Below are 18145 nucleotides of genomic sequence, written 5' to 3' on the forward strand. Positions count from 1 at the left end.
AAACATTCACAAACACACAGGAACATAAAACGAACCTATGCTGATTGAGGATCAGGTCCCTACATCCTCTGGTATAACTACTGAAGGAAAAAAATCTCCAGTAATCAATAAAAGAGAAAAGGTGGAATATCATGTCTGCTGGAGAGTGCTAGAAGCTGTTGCTCTCTGTGAGCAAGGAGAATGGGGTGAATTCAATGCTGCAACACAGCAAGGTTCACTTTTAGATATTTTCCCACCGTTCCACAACAACTAATGCTCATGCAAATTCATACTCAGCTAAAATTGAGACCAAGATTACAAGTGATAAAAAATGCAGTAACTTATATTTACTATATTTTAGTGTAATATATCTTGAATGCTTCATTACTCGTACAATCTACTTACAGTTGTACGTAGAATCTCCTACAATTGACAGTACAGCTGTATTAACTCATGAATGAATTGCACAGGAGAGATATTTCATATACATTTTTGCACTACCACCCTAAGACACAGCCTGTTTGCACAGCCTTCTTGCTGCTCTGCCCTATGGACACCCCTCTTGGGTGCCCAATGCTCTTTTGCCCTCTGGATGCTCCTTCCTGCTCTGTTCAGAGCTCTCCACATGTCCAGAGCAGCTCTCAGTAGCTGCTGCTGCTACTGAGAACTCGCTGCATGGTACAATAGTATTAAATACACACACAGAATTTTTCTTCAGTGAAAACACAAAATAATATTTTATTGAGTACTTCAATCCTAGTCGTTGCTGAAAGAAAGCACAAAAAACTACGGCTAAGTATAAACATCAGGAACCTGTAGCATCCTTCAACTTTGACAGTTGGGCTGAGGACAAATAACTGCTGCATTCATGTTTGAAGAGACAACATTAAACCTTGCAGGCATCTGTATGTACATAAATATGTTTACATACTTAATAGAGACCCCTATCTACAGTATTATGGAATGAAGATCTATCTACATCTATAAAAAAGTATTGGAGCTTTTTGTTTGGAAAGAACATCTGTCAGTGCTCACTTCAGATTTGCCTTCTAACTTAACAAACAACATAAATGAGTCCTATTAAATCAATTTTATAGGCAAAGTGGGTTTTTACTTCTAATTAAAGTTATTCCTGATTTATATCAGTAGATGTGAAAAAATAATCTGATCCAAAGTGTTAGACATATGGCAACTTGACTTGTTGCATGAAGGCATATATTCAGTACCACAGAACTCAGTAAGAAAGAACCAAAATAACAAAGCATCTCAACAGTGGTTTCTCTAAATGAAAAATGAAAAGGCAGGGGACCTGGTTCTTTTCATAAACCAAGACTAGGACAACAAGACTTCTTTGACTTAATGAAATTAATTTATGCCAAAATGTATAAGATGGGAATGAAGCTGTAGCTACGACACGAAGATAAAAAGGGAAATTCTAAGTAACGTGTATCACATTAAAATTTTAAAATAACCTATTTTTTTGGCAACAAGGGTTGCTATAATTACCTCCTAGGGAAAACATGAAAGCTGTTGTTTGGGACATCAAAATCAAGTTAGATGAAATTTTTGCATTCTTAAGCAAGGGAAGAAAGAGGACTTGATCTATCAGTTTTATTTATGTCATAAATCAAGGAATGTGTTTATTTTGAAAACAAATTCAACAACTTATCTGTAAAACTGTAATTGTCTTTTATAGCAACGTAATACAGGAGGTAACAATCAAAGCTTAGAAAACACAAATACTAAGGTTATCTCAAAATACCGCACTGAACTACTTCTGAATACTTCAAATATTTGGGGTAACATATGCTCTAATTATACCATTGCATTACAATCAAATTAAATAGCTTCTCTTTTTTTTAATATACTAAAACAAGATGGGTCACCTGAAATACCATCTATTAATATCAGCATTACAAGACCAGATTCCCACTGGAGAGGGGAAAAAATCAATGGGAAAGAAAAGTCTTAAGTGTAACTGGACGATTATTAGCTATTTAATGCACTAAAACTTCTCCCATTAAACAGCTCATCTACTCCTGTCCAGCACTTAAACTCCAAACAGAAAAGAGTAAATTAAAACCAATGCATACTGAGAGTTGATGGTGATGAGATTCATAAGGAATTTCCAGAGCTGCCTAATAATATGAAAAAAAGATTATCTGATGCCACAGTACCAGATACAGTTGTCCTGCAGAATAAGACTACTTGTTGCCATTAATGTTTCATGCTTTAATACATTAAACTATCTCAGAGACCAAACAAACATTGAGTTGCAGATGAAACTTTAGGAGGAAATTTTAGCAATGATCACAGATGTATGTACAGGAGAATACCACAACCAAAACAAAAAGGCTATAGAAAAATATTCTTTTTTACAGTAATCTAAGAGAACTCCTGAGACACTGATTTCAGTCTTATGAAATTATACCAGTGTATGTTACAGGCTCTACCTGAATTCACCCCTGATGTTAATAGCGTACAGACAATGGGTCCCTGACTCTCAAATACAGGTGCAGCTAAGTCGTGGATTTCAAAGTCTGCTTTAAAGAAACTGATCTGTCAGGCATGTGTGCACATCCAGAGGCACCGGGAAATCTGTTGCTGAAATATTTCCGAACGCATATAGCTGGAACTTTGCTTTACCCTATTCAGCACAGAGAAGCCGTACAAATGTAAGAAGTTCACATCCCCTCATTGTTCAGGAACAATGTGCATGCCATGCATCATACAGACGTAACTTTTCATATATTAAAAAAAAAAAAAACATAAAAACGTTGCTAGTACCAGTAATAAGCACTTTATGACTTGATTTTCATTCAGAAAGGGACTCGGCAGAAATGATAAACCCAGCCAAAGTGGCAGCTGCGCCTAAGCGTGACTCCCGACCCGATTTCGAGCACCGGGCTGCCGGGAGCTGTACTCCCGCCGGTTTGCGGGGCTGGCAGCCGGCAGCCGGGGCGGGCACGGAGAGGCAGCGGGCTCCAGCGAACCCGCGGGACCACCCGGGAGGGGGCGCGGGCACCGCCGCCTCCTTGCCGACAGGGACCCGAGCCCACGGGGCAGCGAGGGGCTGTGCCGGGGCCGGGCGCGGGCACTCACCGCGGGGGCCGTCAGCCGGCGGATGCTCTCGCCCAGCGAGTCCAGGTTGACCCGCCGGCGGCGCGGAGCGCGGCGCGCCCCGGCGCTGGCCGCGGCGGCGGCGGCGAAGGGGGTGTCGGCGGGGCCGGGGGGGCTGCGGCTGCCGTTCCAGCAGAGGCGGGACAGGGGACACTCGCCCTCCTCCTCGGGGCTCGTCTCCGGGCAGTCGGAGCCCAGCGAGCTGAAGGACTCTGACGAGATCTTGCGGCGGGACATGGTGCCGCGGGCGGGCGCGGGGCGGCGGCGGGCTCAGCGCGGGGTGGCGGGCAGCCGCGGCGGGCAGCGCCGAGCTGGGCGGGCGCGGGGGCGGCCGCCTCGCATGGCCGCGGGTGCCCCTGGGCGGGCGGGAGGCAGCGCCGGAGCCGCCGCACCGGGGCCGGGGCCGGCGCAGAGCGCGGCTCTGCCCCGCTCCGCGGTTCTCCCTCCGCGCCGGGCCGGGAGCGCCGCTGCCGCGCCGCGCCGGGAGCCTTTAAAGCGGCGGCGGCGGCAACCGCGGTGGCTGCTGCCCTCCTCTGCCTCGGCCGCCCGCCCCGCTCTCCCCTCCCCCGGCTCCCTCGTTGCTCCGCGGGGATCACGTGTTGTTTGGAGCCCTTTCCTCCTCCTCCTCCTCCCGCCTCCCCCGCCCCGCTCTCCGCCTGCCGCGCCCGGCCCCGCCGGCCGCGCTGCCCCGCTCCGGGGAGATGCTCCCGGCGGGGCGGGCCGAGGGCAGGGCCGGCGCGCCGCCCGCGCTGCCGGGAGCGCGGCAAGGGCGCTCCGCTCTGCGCCCGGCGCTCTGGAGCTGGGCTCCGGGCACCGGGCAGGTGGCCCGGTAGCCCCGCACGGCTCCGCGGGGAGCGGCGGTGCCAGCGCGGGGACCGGGCACCATCCCGGAGCCCTCCAGTGGCTGCCGCCCCAACCCCGCCGCAGCCGCCGCCGGTCCCGCCGCGGTGCTGGACAGCTCCCTGGCAGCTCCGGCCGCCGGGAAAGCCGCTGCGCGCTCCCTGCCAGCCCTCCCCGCCCTCCCCGCCTGCGAACTTTTGAAATGACATTAGAGAAACTGAAGCTTAAGAAGTGAATAATTTTTAGAACTGGGGAGACAGGGTGCCGGCCATCAGCTTTCAGGAACAAAAGTTGTCTTTGTGCAAGCACTGTTCCCGTTAACATTGTAGGTCATGTCCAATTCAGCAAAGAAACTAAATTCATTCCCACCATACAGCTCTGGCAAGGGGAGAAAGGACTGGGATAGAACACCCAAAGCAGATGATCTTCGATCTACGAGGTGTCTCCTTCCCAACTTTCCCTACCCATGCCGTCAGTTTAAACACACCTTTAGAGATTCATTCCAATAATGCTAACCTCATATAGTTCTCCTCAGCAAAAATGCTCCAAGGAAATGTGATTTTAGCTGAAGTGGTTCGTCCTACCATCAATGAAGACAGCTTGTCATTACTTTCCCTTTGTTCAAACAAAACTTATTTTAAAAGGCAACGATTTTAAGATAGTTTTTACTCTACCTTTTCACTGTATTATGACATGTTTTACAGCCTCATCCTTTTAAATGTCTGAATGCAGCCTAAACAAGGACTCACTGAAGAAACTAGGGAGACTTCCACAGGTGTGACGGAGCTTTTAAGCATGGCCCCAGGCAGCATAAGCCAGTGTCTGGTCTCAGAGGGGGCACAGTCTATGGCTGAGCACGCTGCTTTTAAGTGGGGCATGGCAACCTTTGCCAGGACACTGCTTTCAGAGTGTCATCCCGTTTCCCTTGATTCACACAGTGTTTCCCTTGATTCACATAGGCCCTGGGGGGTTTTTTGGTCTTCTTTTTGGTCTTCATTTTTTTTAATAGCTATTGAGTCTGATGATCGAAGTCTGTGGCATGAATCCCTAGGGCATGAATCAGGCATGACTTCACATGCAAGTACTTCACACATGAAACTTCAGATCTTTTGTCCTCCTCTGTGTTTCCTCCTTGAGTGATTAACAATATTCATCAGTATCTAAGTGTAGGGAGGTGAAACAGTCACTCTGCCTTTTTTCTCCTTCCCTCCGAAGAAATCCTCATTTTCATAGATTCTTTCAGACCTGCTGCACAAGCCCTTGCTGGCCTGCAAGCAAGCTCCCACCATTGAGAGAACTCAGGAGCTAAGGGGTCTGGAAGGCACCCTTTGGTGCTAAACATCATCCTTAGCACAGGGTGCTCTGTGTTAAGATGTTAATTCTCATCACATGCTCCAGTTGCCATTAAATTCACTTCCTTCTCAGAGACTGTTTCATACAGTCCTCAGGGAAGCAAACTATCACTGGTTTCCTGGCTGATGCAGTGACAGTGACAACTGGGTAAGAGCCACATGGTTTAGCACGGAAAATGCAAATACATATTTATAAGTTCTAAACTGCTAAAATACCAAAGTGGCAACTGGTTCCATGTGTAGTGCTTCAGCTGTAGGGTAAGCAACTTGCTTGGAGGCCTTTTGCATTTTATTCAGCACTGAGGAAAAGGGTTTCAACACGACAAAAATGACACCTTTTAGCTCTTCAATTTCGTCTTTTTCTTGAAGTTTAAAGTAGCACTTCCCAATGCAACTTATTGGTAGCATTTGACAGTGCTTGAGTTCCATTTGCAGCTTTGAAAATTACTTACATCATGCTCCTCATGCCATATTCCTTTTATGTCTATAATACAGTGATCCTGAAGTGAAAAGGAAAATTCTCTGCCTCAGTGATTATTCCTGAGGTTAGCGCAACATAACCAAATGTACTTGTGTACCAAACCAATTCTTTTCAGTAACGTGAAAGACATTTTCCTTCAACATCTAGATAGTGAAGTGTACAACTCAGCAAAAAAATGCCATTAGGTTCTTCAAGTATTCTTTTCTTCAGATGAAGCAGAGCTTTGAGTAAGTCCAGTCACAGTCTTGGCTAGTCTGATTAGATACAACCTTTAAAGCATGTGAAAGTAAGCCTCATACCAGTTACTAAGGATATCAGTAGTCTGCATAGTGCAACTCTGTTTGGGATTCATGATATGAAGTGCACAGAACTGAACAGAGGAACCAGCTGGAAAACTACCAAACACCATCATAAGTTGTCTTGAGCTAAATGGAAATGGACAGCAGAAGACCCAAGATGATGCAGATCCTGGAGGTGAGTCTGGTGAGCAAACAAGTCATTCAATCCCCAGTTAATTATTCTCATTATTTTCTTGGCAAAAGCTAAATACCACAGGGGTTACTTCATCTGACAGTCAAATGGCCTTTGAGAGCCCATAGACATAGACATTTACAGCATATAGTAGAATAAATATTCTTCTTTTATACATATCTCATCAGCCTCAACTTGTGGTTGGCACATTATTGGATGAATAGCAGAATGTCTGTAAAGGTTCACTAAAAGAATGCCAACGCAACTTTTCTCTCATATTACAACAGAGTGCAATGTATGTGTCCCACATATATTGCAGACACTTCTGAAAAATATTTGAGCACTTTTAATTCTTCTGCAATTTCTAATGCATAATTACCCTTCTCATTAGACAGCTGGCTAAGCATGATCCAGGGTGTGTCCAGGTGGCCAAGAAGGCCAATGGCATCCTGGCCTGGATCAGCACTGGTGTGGCCAGCAGGAGCAGGGCAGTGACCTCCCCCTGTGCTGGGCACTGCTGAGGCCACAGCTCCAATCCTGTGCTCAGTTCTGGGCCCCTCACTGCAAGAAAGACATTGAGGGGCTGGAGCGTGTCCAGAGAAGGCAACGGAGCTGGGGAAGGGTCTGGGGCACAAGTGCTGTGAGGAGCAGCTGAGGGAGCTGGGGGTGTTCAGCCTGGAGAAAAGGAGGCTCAGGGGGGACCTCATCACTCTACAGCTGCCTGATGGGAGGGGGTGGCCAGGTGGGGTCAGCCTCTTCTCCCAGGTAACAAGTGACCGGACAAGAGGACATAGCCCCAGGTTGTGCCAGGAAAGATCCAGGCTGGACATCAGGAAGAATTTTTTTTCACAGAAAGGGTGGTTAAGTATTGGATAGAGCTGCCTAAGGGATGTGATGGACTAGCACTGTGGTTTAGTTGACAAGGTTATGATCAGTCAAAGCTTGGACTTGATGACCTTAGAGGTCTTTTCCAACCTAAATGATTCTGTGTCTCTGTGATTCTATGGAAAATATTCTGAAAATAGCAAATGTTTTATAATTTTTTATCTATTTTCATATTTCTGTCGTAGTTCTAATGAGCAATATTCACAAAACTGAGTTCAGTCCTGACAGAAAATACATGGCCTTTAATCTCCATTATTTACAGTGTGTTAGTTTATTTGTAATTATTCATGATTTTTATTTATTTGTTATTAACTATGCATTTCTCATAAGACATTATATGCTGGAGTTTTGATATTATTTTTATTTACAAATGCTGTTTTTTCTGCAGCTCACACAGCCTTGGAAAATTAAAATAGCAAAAACAACTTCATCATAGTGCATTGCATTGTCCTATCTGCCTTTGTTGAGAAAATATTGGTTGCAAACCTGCTAAAAGAAAGTATTTGAACTAATCCCTCTTAGGCATTAGTTGCACATATCACATATATCACGTATATAGTTCATATCATTTCACCTACTACATTATATGGCTTTTTATAATAATCTTTTTTATAGTACTGCTGAACCTATAAGTACTTAATTTTCCTTTAATAGAAAAGATTGTTGTCAGGGGATCAATGTCCCCCCACAGAGAAAGTAAACATCTGTTTTGCAAAGCATTTTTAAAGCAGCAGGAGACTGTTATCCTGTGACAACATTGTGTTACAATTACTTTATTGCAGTCAGGCAAAATGAATGATGTGTAGCAAATTTATTCCTTTTTTAACGTTCTGCCAAACCTTCCCGTTCTTTATCCAATGACTTCCATCTGGAGTAGTGCCTGGAAGGATGGCCGGGGCGTTCTGCCATTCGTCATTAATGATCTGTTGAATTACAGCTGGCTTAAAGAACAAATCAATTCTATATTTCAATTGCTCAGAAACATAGTTTATGTGCAAGGTGCAGCAAGTTCACATTGGTCTAAGTTGCTCTTCTAGTCATCAGGTTATGTTCAAGTCCAGAGTATTACTGAAACAGTAATGAATCTGTTTTACACTGCAAGATGAGATGTTGTGTAATGAAAGCAAAAGAATCTGTGTCTTAATGCTCATAAAACATCTTTAATCTGTGACCCTCAGCACACTATTAGCACTTCTTTCTCATGGATGAGAAAAGCAAACAAAGCACTGGTGATATACCACAAGACTCACACCTCCAAGCAGATCAATAACAGAATCAGGAATTCCTTGTTGCCTAATCTAACTGCAAGACAACTTTATTCAGGAACAATTGGCTGGAAACATGAATGGACTGCATCAGATCCATTTGTAAATTCAGAGATTTCACTATGCAATATATATTCACTATATATTTCAATATACCTATATTGCCAAAACTAGATGTCAGGGCTGTGGAAAGAGCTAAGGTGTATCTTTATCATCAATATTTCACATACCAAAAAAAAAAAAAAGGTGAAGGAAATCACTGATGGAGTGAGAAAAATAAAAATGCCCAAATAACAGTGCTTTGACTCAGATGAGTGGTCTAACTGAGATTGCGAATCTCAGGGAGAAGTGATGGCATACAATTTTAACTAATTGTCTAGAATGAACACTCAGCTGGCTAAACATTCAGAACTAAAAATCTATAAACTGCAAAATAAAAACTGTAGCACAGCACTCAAAATCTCCTATTTCCATTCCAATTGCACAGAGAGACAGATTTACTGAATTCAGCATCAGGTGAAGTAAACTGAACCTTCTCCTCATCTGCATTTCTTCTGTGTCCAGAGTATTTTACTCTGAGGACACCAGGTAGCAAGGGAAGCATAAGTTCTGCCTCAGAGTTGCCTATAAACCCCATCCAAATTCATTTAAAGCACTTAAACAGGAAGATGCTGATGAGCCCCTTTTATGGTCTAGAGCTACCTCACCCCAGCAGTCTTTGCAGCTTTGTCAAGGCACTGTTTATGTAACAGCTCCCTACAGAAGGCCAGGTTGTTTCCACTCTTGCAAACATATTTATCCCAGACATACTTCCTGCTATAAGCAGTATTTTTGTAAGGATATCAGTGTTATCAGCAAGTTTAATCCAAAGAAAATCCAGTGCTGCATACGTACATATGAAATCAAACCAAATTTGCTTTCAAGCACCCTCTGTATCATAGCAGGAGTTCCAATAGACACGTTTTCCAGACTTCTGAAGAAGCTCCTTCCACTCTTTGTACAACATGAGGATCCAAAGTAGAAAGAGTTTTAAGAGCTTCTTATGCTCCAGACAGAGGCTGAATTAAACCAGGACTCTCAAATTTCCTGAGCTATCTGCCAGGACTACAGTAATTTCACGACTATAAGGCGCACCGGACAATAAGGCGCACTTCCAGGTTTCGATCAAAATTTTAGTCAAGAGGGTGCGCCTTATAGTCAAGAAATTACTGTACCTTTCCTCCTGAGGAGAGGCAGTGTTGATGCCCATGAGGCAGGGTGCCTCTCCATGTCTCTCCCAGTCCTCTGGCTTCCCTGTAGAAATTGTCTTTGGTGGTGTCTCACACGGCACACTCTAGGCAGCCCAGTGGTTCCCAGAAGCACCAGGAGAGCACGTAGCAGCTCTGGAAGCAAAAGCAAGGAGTTAACAGGCAAGTCCTGGAAAATCAGGGTGATCACAAAGTACTGACCAGGTTTGACTAGGTTTGAACATGATCTGCTGGCACAGTTTCCTAGGCAAGCAGAGCTGCACAGCATCTGGGAGGAGGAGCCTGCAGCAGAGCTCGTGTGAGGAGGGCTTTGCGTAGCAGCTGACCAGGACCTGGCTGGGACCAGCACAGCAGGTTCTACCTGGGGAGGCCAAGCCAGTGTGCGTGGCACAGAGTGTTGAACTGCAGCTCCTTTTGTCCTGTCTGAGCAAGCTGGTCCTTTCCACAAGCCCTGCACACTTTTGTTACTTCACAAACTTTCCACCAGGTATTTTCCGATTTAAAAGTTCCAAAATGTAAATTATTGCCGCCAATATGGCAATACCGCCTTACCAAGTGGTCTAAGATTAATTCACACTGACATCTTGTCTGATTAGATTACCTTTTTCTATTCTATCTTAATGACAGAAAATCCCACTATATTTTACCCAGACTTGTTGAAAAGTGAAGTTCTGTATCATGTAAGGACTGGGAAAAGTTTCTCTTGAAAACTTCTTTGAATTCTTTTAATTGTTGAAAATACTTGCTTCCATGAAGACCAAAAAGGAATAAAGAGGTTTTACTTTTATGTAGTTTCAGCAACAGGAGAGGGAGAGAAAGAACATGCTTATTCCTATATATGTAAATCATAAGAAATCATTAAGATAGTGCCTGAGCAGAAGAAAAATTATCTACCTACAGGATATTATTCACGAACACTGAGTCAGCCAAATTGCTGTCCAAATTAAAGGTCCTATTGAGCATCCAGATAAAATCTGCTGTAACAAAATCTGCTCTATTTCTCAAAAAGGTGGCAAATTGTCTTGTTGTGAAAGCAACTTCTTCAAGCAGTAAAATGTAATGTATGTGGCTCCTTACAATGGCTGTCCCAGCCTCTTTCTTCATGTGTATCTTCAACATGAACTTCAGTCTGTATCTGCCTAGTAGTGCATAGCAATTTTGTGTACTTAACCCTTTCCAGATGTCCAGCTGTCTAACCTGCTAATGTTTGTGGATACTTGTGTTAAAAAATTCCTAATATTCTAGAGAAATATTTGAAAGCATTGCAAAATATGACAACTTAAGTTTTAGCACCAGATCAGAATCCATTTTTCTGTTCCTTCCATTCTTCTCTTGTACATTTAGTCCTTGAAAACTTAATTTATCATTTAACCTCATTCTTCACTTTGGTTCCTTAAAACAAGGCTACAGGCAAATATAAAGTTAAATTATTTTCGTGTCAAATTAGTTCCTGTCACTTTGTTTTGGTGAAGGAACATCTTTCAAATATGAGTGCTTCTGCTACTCAAAACTCTTGTTGTTACTCAGCATCAGGATACCACAATTTCCCATTCCACAGTTTCTTGTGCTCTTTGCAAAACAGTCAGTCAATTCCCAGAGGACTGTTTCTATGCAGAGGTTAGTGAGAATACTTATAGGGAAGCTCTGCACTAAGAGTTATTAAATAAATGTATTTTGTAATGGTGACATAACTAGAAACAAATAGATATATATTTATATGTACAATTTCAGCTTCAGAATCTGAGTTAGAAACTTTCTAAAATGTTCTGTTGAGAGGGAGTGGGAGGAGATGAACAAACAAAATATGGAAAATATAGGAAAGAGAGACCAATCCTTTTCTCTATGGAAGACTCAATGGATTCAAATCAACATATTTGATGCAATAAGAAGTCTCGAAAAGGTAGGCTACAGTGAGGGAATCACACCTCATGGGAAAGGGGGGTGGGGGGATATTGCAATGTGCTTACCATAACATGAATATTTCACTTTTGCATCATGATTCATTCCAAACTTCTCAAGGTGATTTGCAAGCAATTACAAAGCAAATATAAGTAATGTGAATAAGCTCAAACAAAGAATGGTTTCAGTGGGGAGTTGAGAGCAGTGTGGGCCAAATCCTATCATTTTCATCCCTGCTGATATAGGCTGAGGGGCTTAGCACCTTGTAGAAATCCTCAGGACTCCTTTGAATCCAGCTCTGGGTGAATCAATCTTTTACAAGAAAAAAATCCACAAGCAAGGTACATACGGATACAATGGGAATTTGTCTCCTGTAGCAATGCAGAAATCTATCTACCAACATTTGCTGCTAGTGCAGTAATGTTTAAAAAAACTTTTCTCTTTACATAGATAAACAAATATGCAAAGTACCTTTGGAGAAAAGCACCATTAAAATCCTGAAAGAATTGAACATTTTGCTAGTAAGGTGGATAAGTAAACCATATTTTTGGAATATTTCTTCTAAAAATACAAAGTAAATCTTAGCTCTCACTGCAGCGGTGCAGCCAAGTGCCTGGTTTGTAAAGAGAGTCAGTGCTGTAGTTCAGATCACTGGTACAGTTTTCTATGCAATCAGTTTTTCACTTCATTCTTCACTGATAAGATTAAGGTAAAGCTAAACCACAGATGCTTCTGCAAAACAATGAGAATTTGATTCCAGAGAGCTGAAAGTGCTAATACAGTTGGTTCAAACTTTTAGTACTAATCTGTGCACAATACAAATTTCCTGCGAAGTATCTTTTCCTGTTTTTACCATGAAGTAAAATGTACTCCTGCTGTAAAAGCTCAAATTGATGGCATGGTTTTTCCCTTATGCATATGGTTTGTTTTCAAGTGTGATGTTTTCCATCCCCTGACAACAGTTTAATGCTTTACATGACTCAACATGCACAAGGTGTCACAAACATTAAAGAGCACTTGTTTTGTTGTTGGACATAAAGGCAACAAAAAGCAAATGTGTTGCAGCAGAAAGAAGCAAGTTGACATTAAAACATCCATACTGCCTCAAATGCCAAACAATTTATCTGGATTTTAAGAAGCATCTTGAACTCCTTGCAGGTGAAAACTAAGAAGTGTGTGGCATTAGAGTGTTACACCATTCCATTCATCATATAGCAGAAATTAAAGGCATTAAAATTACTTACTGCAGACAAGATTTGAAAATGAAAGAGAAAAATGTGAAGTCACATTTAAAAATTATAGCGATATGAAAAAGAAACACTAGATTTGCTTATACTGGTATTAAAATCAAGAATCTGAAAATCAGTACAACCAATAAGTTCCTAAATGAACTACTTCTTTGAGGAAGTCCAAGAACAAGTAACAGAAGCACTGTGCTACTGTCTGTGGTAACTTCCTCCTTGTCCACAGCTGCCAGTAATTCTTAAATATTTCATGTTTCAAAATTATTTGTTCTTTTCTTCCTTCCCATCTTCTCCTGTCCTGTTCTCTTCACTGTTATTTATATAAAAAATACAGCTTATTAAATATTAAAACCAGTAACTTTTGGTTCAAGCAGACTTGTATAAGAGTACAGATATATAAAACACAAGCAAAAGCTCTTCTATTAGTAAAGTAAGTGTACCTGTTACAATCAAGCAGAGCAATTTCCTCATAACCTGAACACTTGAGACATAGCTGGGAAGAGAAGGATTTTCAGGGTAATTGGATTTTAAATAGTGTGAAAGGTCCTCTGAGGAGAGTCTGTACTGAGCGAAGTCTCATTTCTGGTAGAACAGAAATATAATTGTGAGAGACAGGCAGAGAGGCAGATTTGATGGTGCAAGGGACAAATTAGAAACAGATAGGTAAAGTACTCATATATATTTTATCAAAGGGAAAGTTCTGCCAATTTAAACTCGTCAATGTTGAGTCAACTTCTCTTTTCCTCTTTGGATTATATTCAAAGATACCAGTTCTGGTTTTCCATGAAACAAGAGACCACTCCAAGAAAATCTCTATTTCCTGTAGACAGCCCTTTATCTTCTATGAACCTAACCAGAAGCTGAGTATCTATCAATAATTCCACATTAAAGAAATTAGTAGTGTGAAATTAATTTTGTTAGCAAATTCTGGAAATGGGTTCACTGTAAACTTCAACCAGCTTTGCAACTCTTCCTGAATTTTCTTTGACTTAAAAGAGAAGTTATAAAGGACTGCAACATCTGTATTCTTAATTTCTTCTTCTGAAATACTTAGGTTCTTTTACTGTTGAAGAGAGAGCAACATGCACAATGTGTGCATACAGCTCTGCATCAAAGACAACACAAATAATAGAATTTTATTATTTTAGAGGATCGAAACTTATAAAGTTTGAGTCCTTTTTTTCCAGATAAGAAAACAAATAACAGGAAGAAAATCAGGACTATTGGGAACAATTGAACCATAGGCATGAATGGAACAGAATTTTGTAAAGATGAGGTGATAAATCTCTTTATGCAAGATTTTGCATAATTTTGTTGGAAATGAGAAAAGCAACAAGCCGCTATGCTTGCAAGAAAAAATCAAAAGCAGACTTAATGATCTTCCATCCCGGAGAAGTGAGTGGAGTTAGTGGAGAGAGGAGATCCCACTCCAAAATATCAAGGGTCACCACTACTCACCTTGGCATCACAGCCAGTTTGGAAGGCAGTTTGGAGCCAAGACTCGGTGGGACCTGTTTTATTGGGCTCCTGGGATGCAAGCCCACCAATGCCAGCCCCAGCACCCATCGCCTTCCAGTCACCTGCAGGAGCTGCAAACCCCAAGTATTCTGCTAGAAGGTTCACACAGCCAGGCCCACTGCAGTCACTCAAAAAACAGGAAATTAAGAAATGTACCCAAACTATAGTAACTATAAAAACACATGGGTGAAATACGGTCTTCAGGAATTGACATTATTGAGTGAACATCTTGAGCAGCTCTTCCCTGGAATACATTTGTCTGAATGCAGCATATTTGGTGTAATATTCTGGTTCTGCAATGTCCAGGTTCTGAACAGCTTTTATTTATGATGCATATTTCCATCCCTCTGGCTGGGAAGATGACCAAATAACCTTGAAACCTCACCAGCATAGGAGTTCTGAGAGTTATGAACTCTCACTACCTATTACTTGTATTGGCATACTGCCTTAAAAGTCTTAGTAATATTTTAAGGAATCGTATTAATTATTTCCTTGAACACAACTTCAGGAAACAAGAAAGGACTAGAAACTGCTGCAGGGAAAAGGAAGAGACATAAAAAGACAACAAAGAGAAAAGAAGAACAGAAAATGAACATATGAAAGGCAGAGGCAAACGGAGCAGAAAAAGAGCAGTCCTTGCTGTGATTATATTGCCCCAAAACTACCCATTACTATAACATTAGGGATTGAGCCGAGAATAAGAAAAGATAAAATCTAAAGATCCACTGATTCATTTGGCCAAAAGCAAAAACCTGCAATGTTTTACCCTTCAGCTAGTGCCTTCATCGCTCCTTACACTCAATGTACAGAAATAGGCACTTGGGGGCAGGGGGGTTGATCATTTCATCCTAAAATAGATGGCTACAAATAGGTCAAGTGAATCACTTCTTGAAAATACCTACTTCTCTCAATTGACTCTGAAAGGAGCCTAGGATGACTTACACTCATACCAGAGAGCTGTAATTGTATGAGATGATCCTTCTCCCGAGCCACAATGCAAAGACAAGATGCTTCACTCCATCTTTACATGCATCTTTCATAAAGGCAGTGGAAGTTCCTCTGTAAACTTTTATTGCAGCTCACAGACTGGATTTGGTTTCCTCCACCAGATCAATTTTAGTAAGTATGTTTATTCGGTAATACAAAATTATATTTTCTGCAGTGACATACTAAATTAGAACCTGAAAAAGTTATTATAATGCCTCCAAAAATATTAAATAACATTACAAATATAACTACTAAATCCTCCACACATAATGAGTTTAATACAAGCACTAAAAACACACACAGAGTTTTTGTGATTGATATTGAGAGAGGATAAGTTTTAGGATCTTAACAGATCTGGAGGTATTTCCTATTTGATAGAAACCCTACCTACAACTCAAATATATTTTAGGGCTGGATGTCCTGCATAGTTGTGTCATATCCACTGTCATCTTCCTGTGCTGCAGAGCTGTTGGAGCAAGACTCAGGCACAGAGTCATGGGAAAGTCATAATAGTGGGGGAACTTGACAACTGGTCCCTACCAGGGAGGTCACATCTTTAGTGTTGGGCCATACCAGAGGGATCTGTCTTTTGCAGGGTTCAGATGATGGCAGCCCACTGACTCCAACCCCAAGGGCACAGATATCTCACCTTTCCCCAAGTGTCAGCTGCCAGATCGCTCTTGTACAATGATAGCGTGAGAAACAAATCAAGGCCTTTATATTTGGGTCAAAAGGAAGTCAGATTTACTTTTATACTGTAGGATTATGGTGTAAAAAATATTCTGCCAATGTTTGCCAGTATTTTAAAGACAAAGGTCAATTTTTTGCTTCATAAATTCCTGCAACAATGGCAGAATTTTAATTTGTCCTAGTCAGCTGAGACTTCCTGGAAGAACAGGAGGTACGGTTCACATGAGCCGAAATCCTGTGAGGTTTTCCTCCATGCCTCAGTCAGGCTGATAACATGTTTTAGCCTCCAAGGAGTACCCTGGTGTAAAATGGTAACTTCTTGGGCAGAAAAGTGATCCAAAATTCAAATGACAGTATGCTTGTGGATATTTGTGCCTGGCAGAGACCTCACAGACCTTAATCATATGGAAAATGCGAATCCTGTGATGTATGATCGCCTTTCTGGTTGGCAGTTCCTCTCAGTGTTGAATTGCACACCCCCATCTGGCACAACAAAAATTGCCTTCATCTGTTTGTCTCTGGGTGAGTGTCCCTTGCCTGTGTGTCTGACGGCGCAGAATCACAACAATGAAACAAACACCTAAAACAGATTGATCTGGCTTTTGCCTGCAGCAGTTAAAAAGCCAGCACAGAGCTGTGAGCTCAGCAGCAGCACAGTGAATCACAGTGAAGCTCCCTGCCACTGAGGAGAGATGTGTTTTTTTTCCCCTTTTGTGCTTGGCTGCTTTTGGCACAGCAGCTTTCACCTGTATCTGGGTTTTGTCACAAAACTACTGAAAAAAGATCCAAACAGTGACCAACAGAAATCAGCAAACTATACTGACAATGAGCCAAGAAAGGTAAATGTACTAATACTGAGGGAAACATTAATAGTGAGGGAGAGGCCATGCAGCTCACAACCATGTATTAGGCTGATGTCTTGCTTTTGAGACAGGGGATGTCAGGTGAAAGCAGATGTCCTCTGCATGCAGCACATCCAACTGAGTGTGGAAGGTCCCCAGGTAACCTTTAAAAATTCACTGCCTTGCTGTAAACATCTGAAACACTCTTTGACAGGGTATGAGACCAGTGGGAAGTGGTCACAACCCCACCACAGTCTGGGTCAGCCCTACTGGCCAATGCACATGAGCTGCCATTCATTACAGTCATTCTGGTTTCACTCTGTGCTGTGGGAATTCTTCTTCCTTGGACAAAAATTGATTAAATATTCACTCCACCATGGTTTTCCCTTCTCATTGTTCCTTTTTTCTTCCTTTAGTCTTCATAGTTGGTTTCCTTCAGGATGCTCTGTATTCATTTTCTGTCCCTCTTGTGCCTGTGTGCTGTTTTGGGCACCACAAATGCAAAAGATATTAAGCTATTGGAGGGTATACAAAAGTTGATGAAAGGTTTGGAGGGGAAGCCATATGAGGAGCTGTTGAGGTCAGTTTGCTCAACCTGGAGAAGAGGACTGATTGAGGAGAGACCTCATTGCAATCAGCAGCTTCCTTGCAAGGAGAAGAGGAGGGGCAGGCACTGATTTTTGCTCTGTGGTGACAGTGACAGGATTAGAGCGAATGGCCTGAGCTGTGTCAGAAGAAGTTTAGGTTGGACATTAGGAAAAGGTTCTTCACATGGAGGGTGGTCAGGCACTGGAACAGGCTCTCCAGGGAAGTCATCACAGCACCAGCCTGACAGAGTTCAAGAAGTGTTTGGAAAACACTCTTGGACACCTGGTGTGAATCTTGGGGTGTCCTGTGCAAAGCCAGGAGTTTGACTCAATGATCCTGATGGATCCTTTCCAACTCATTGTATTCAGTGATTCTATGGCTCTGTCCTCTCTTCCCACCTCAATTTCCCTTACATTGAGATGCTGTTGCTTGCCCAAAATCCTGCTGTTGCTCCCCTACCTCCTGCCATCATCCCAGGCTCTTCCCCTCTGCTTGCAGGGCACAGGGGCTGGTGAGGGGAACAAAGGAGGGCTCCGCCTGCCAAGGGCTGCAAGGAGGGTGAAAAGGCTATTACCACCAAAAGTACTGACCATCTCAGTCAAACAAAGCACTGACAGTGCCATTCTGCTACTAACTAATAACTTCAGCAAAGATCCCTCCAGGAGGCCTTCGCATGGAAAATGCATTTTGTGAGTGCATGGCAGCATTCACCTCTCACTGTAATTTTCCTTTTATAG

At 42.5% G+C, this 18145-nt stretch overlaps 1 protein-coding gene across 1 annotated transcript in view; it reads right to left on the reverse strand.

Moving 5' to 3' along the window:
• The window catches only part of GUCY1A2 (guanylate cyclase 1 soluble subunit alpha 2), a 141316-nt gene extending 137967 nt beyond the window's left edge, over positions 1–3349 (reverse strand). Inside the window, exon 1 of the mRNA XM_033085904.1 lies at positions 3082–3349. Within this exon, the coding sequence (XP_032941795.1) occupies positions 3082–3336 (255 nt within the window). The 5' untranslated portion in view covers positions 3337–3349. The remainder of the gene's footprint in view (positions 1–3081) is intronic.
• Between the last annotated feature and the right edge of the window lie 14796 nt (positions 3350–18145).

This window comes from Catharus ustulatus, chromosome 2 (assembly GCF_009819885.2).
Source record: "Catharus ustulatus isolate bCatUst1 chromosome 2, bCatUst1.pri.v2, whole genome shotgun sequence".
NCBI lineage: Eukaryota > Metazoa > Chordata > Aves > Passeriformes > Turdidae > Catharus > Catharus ustulatus.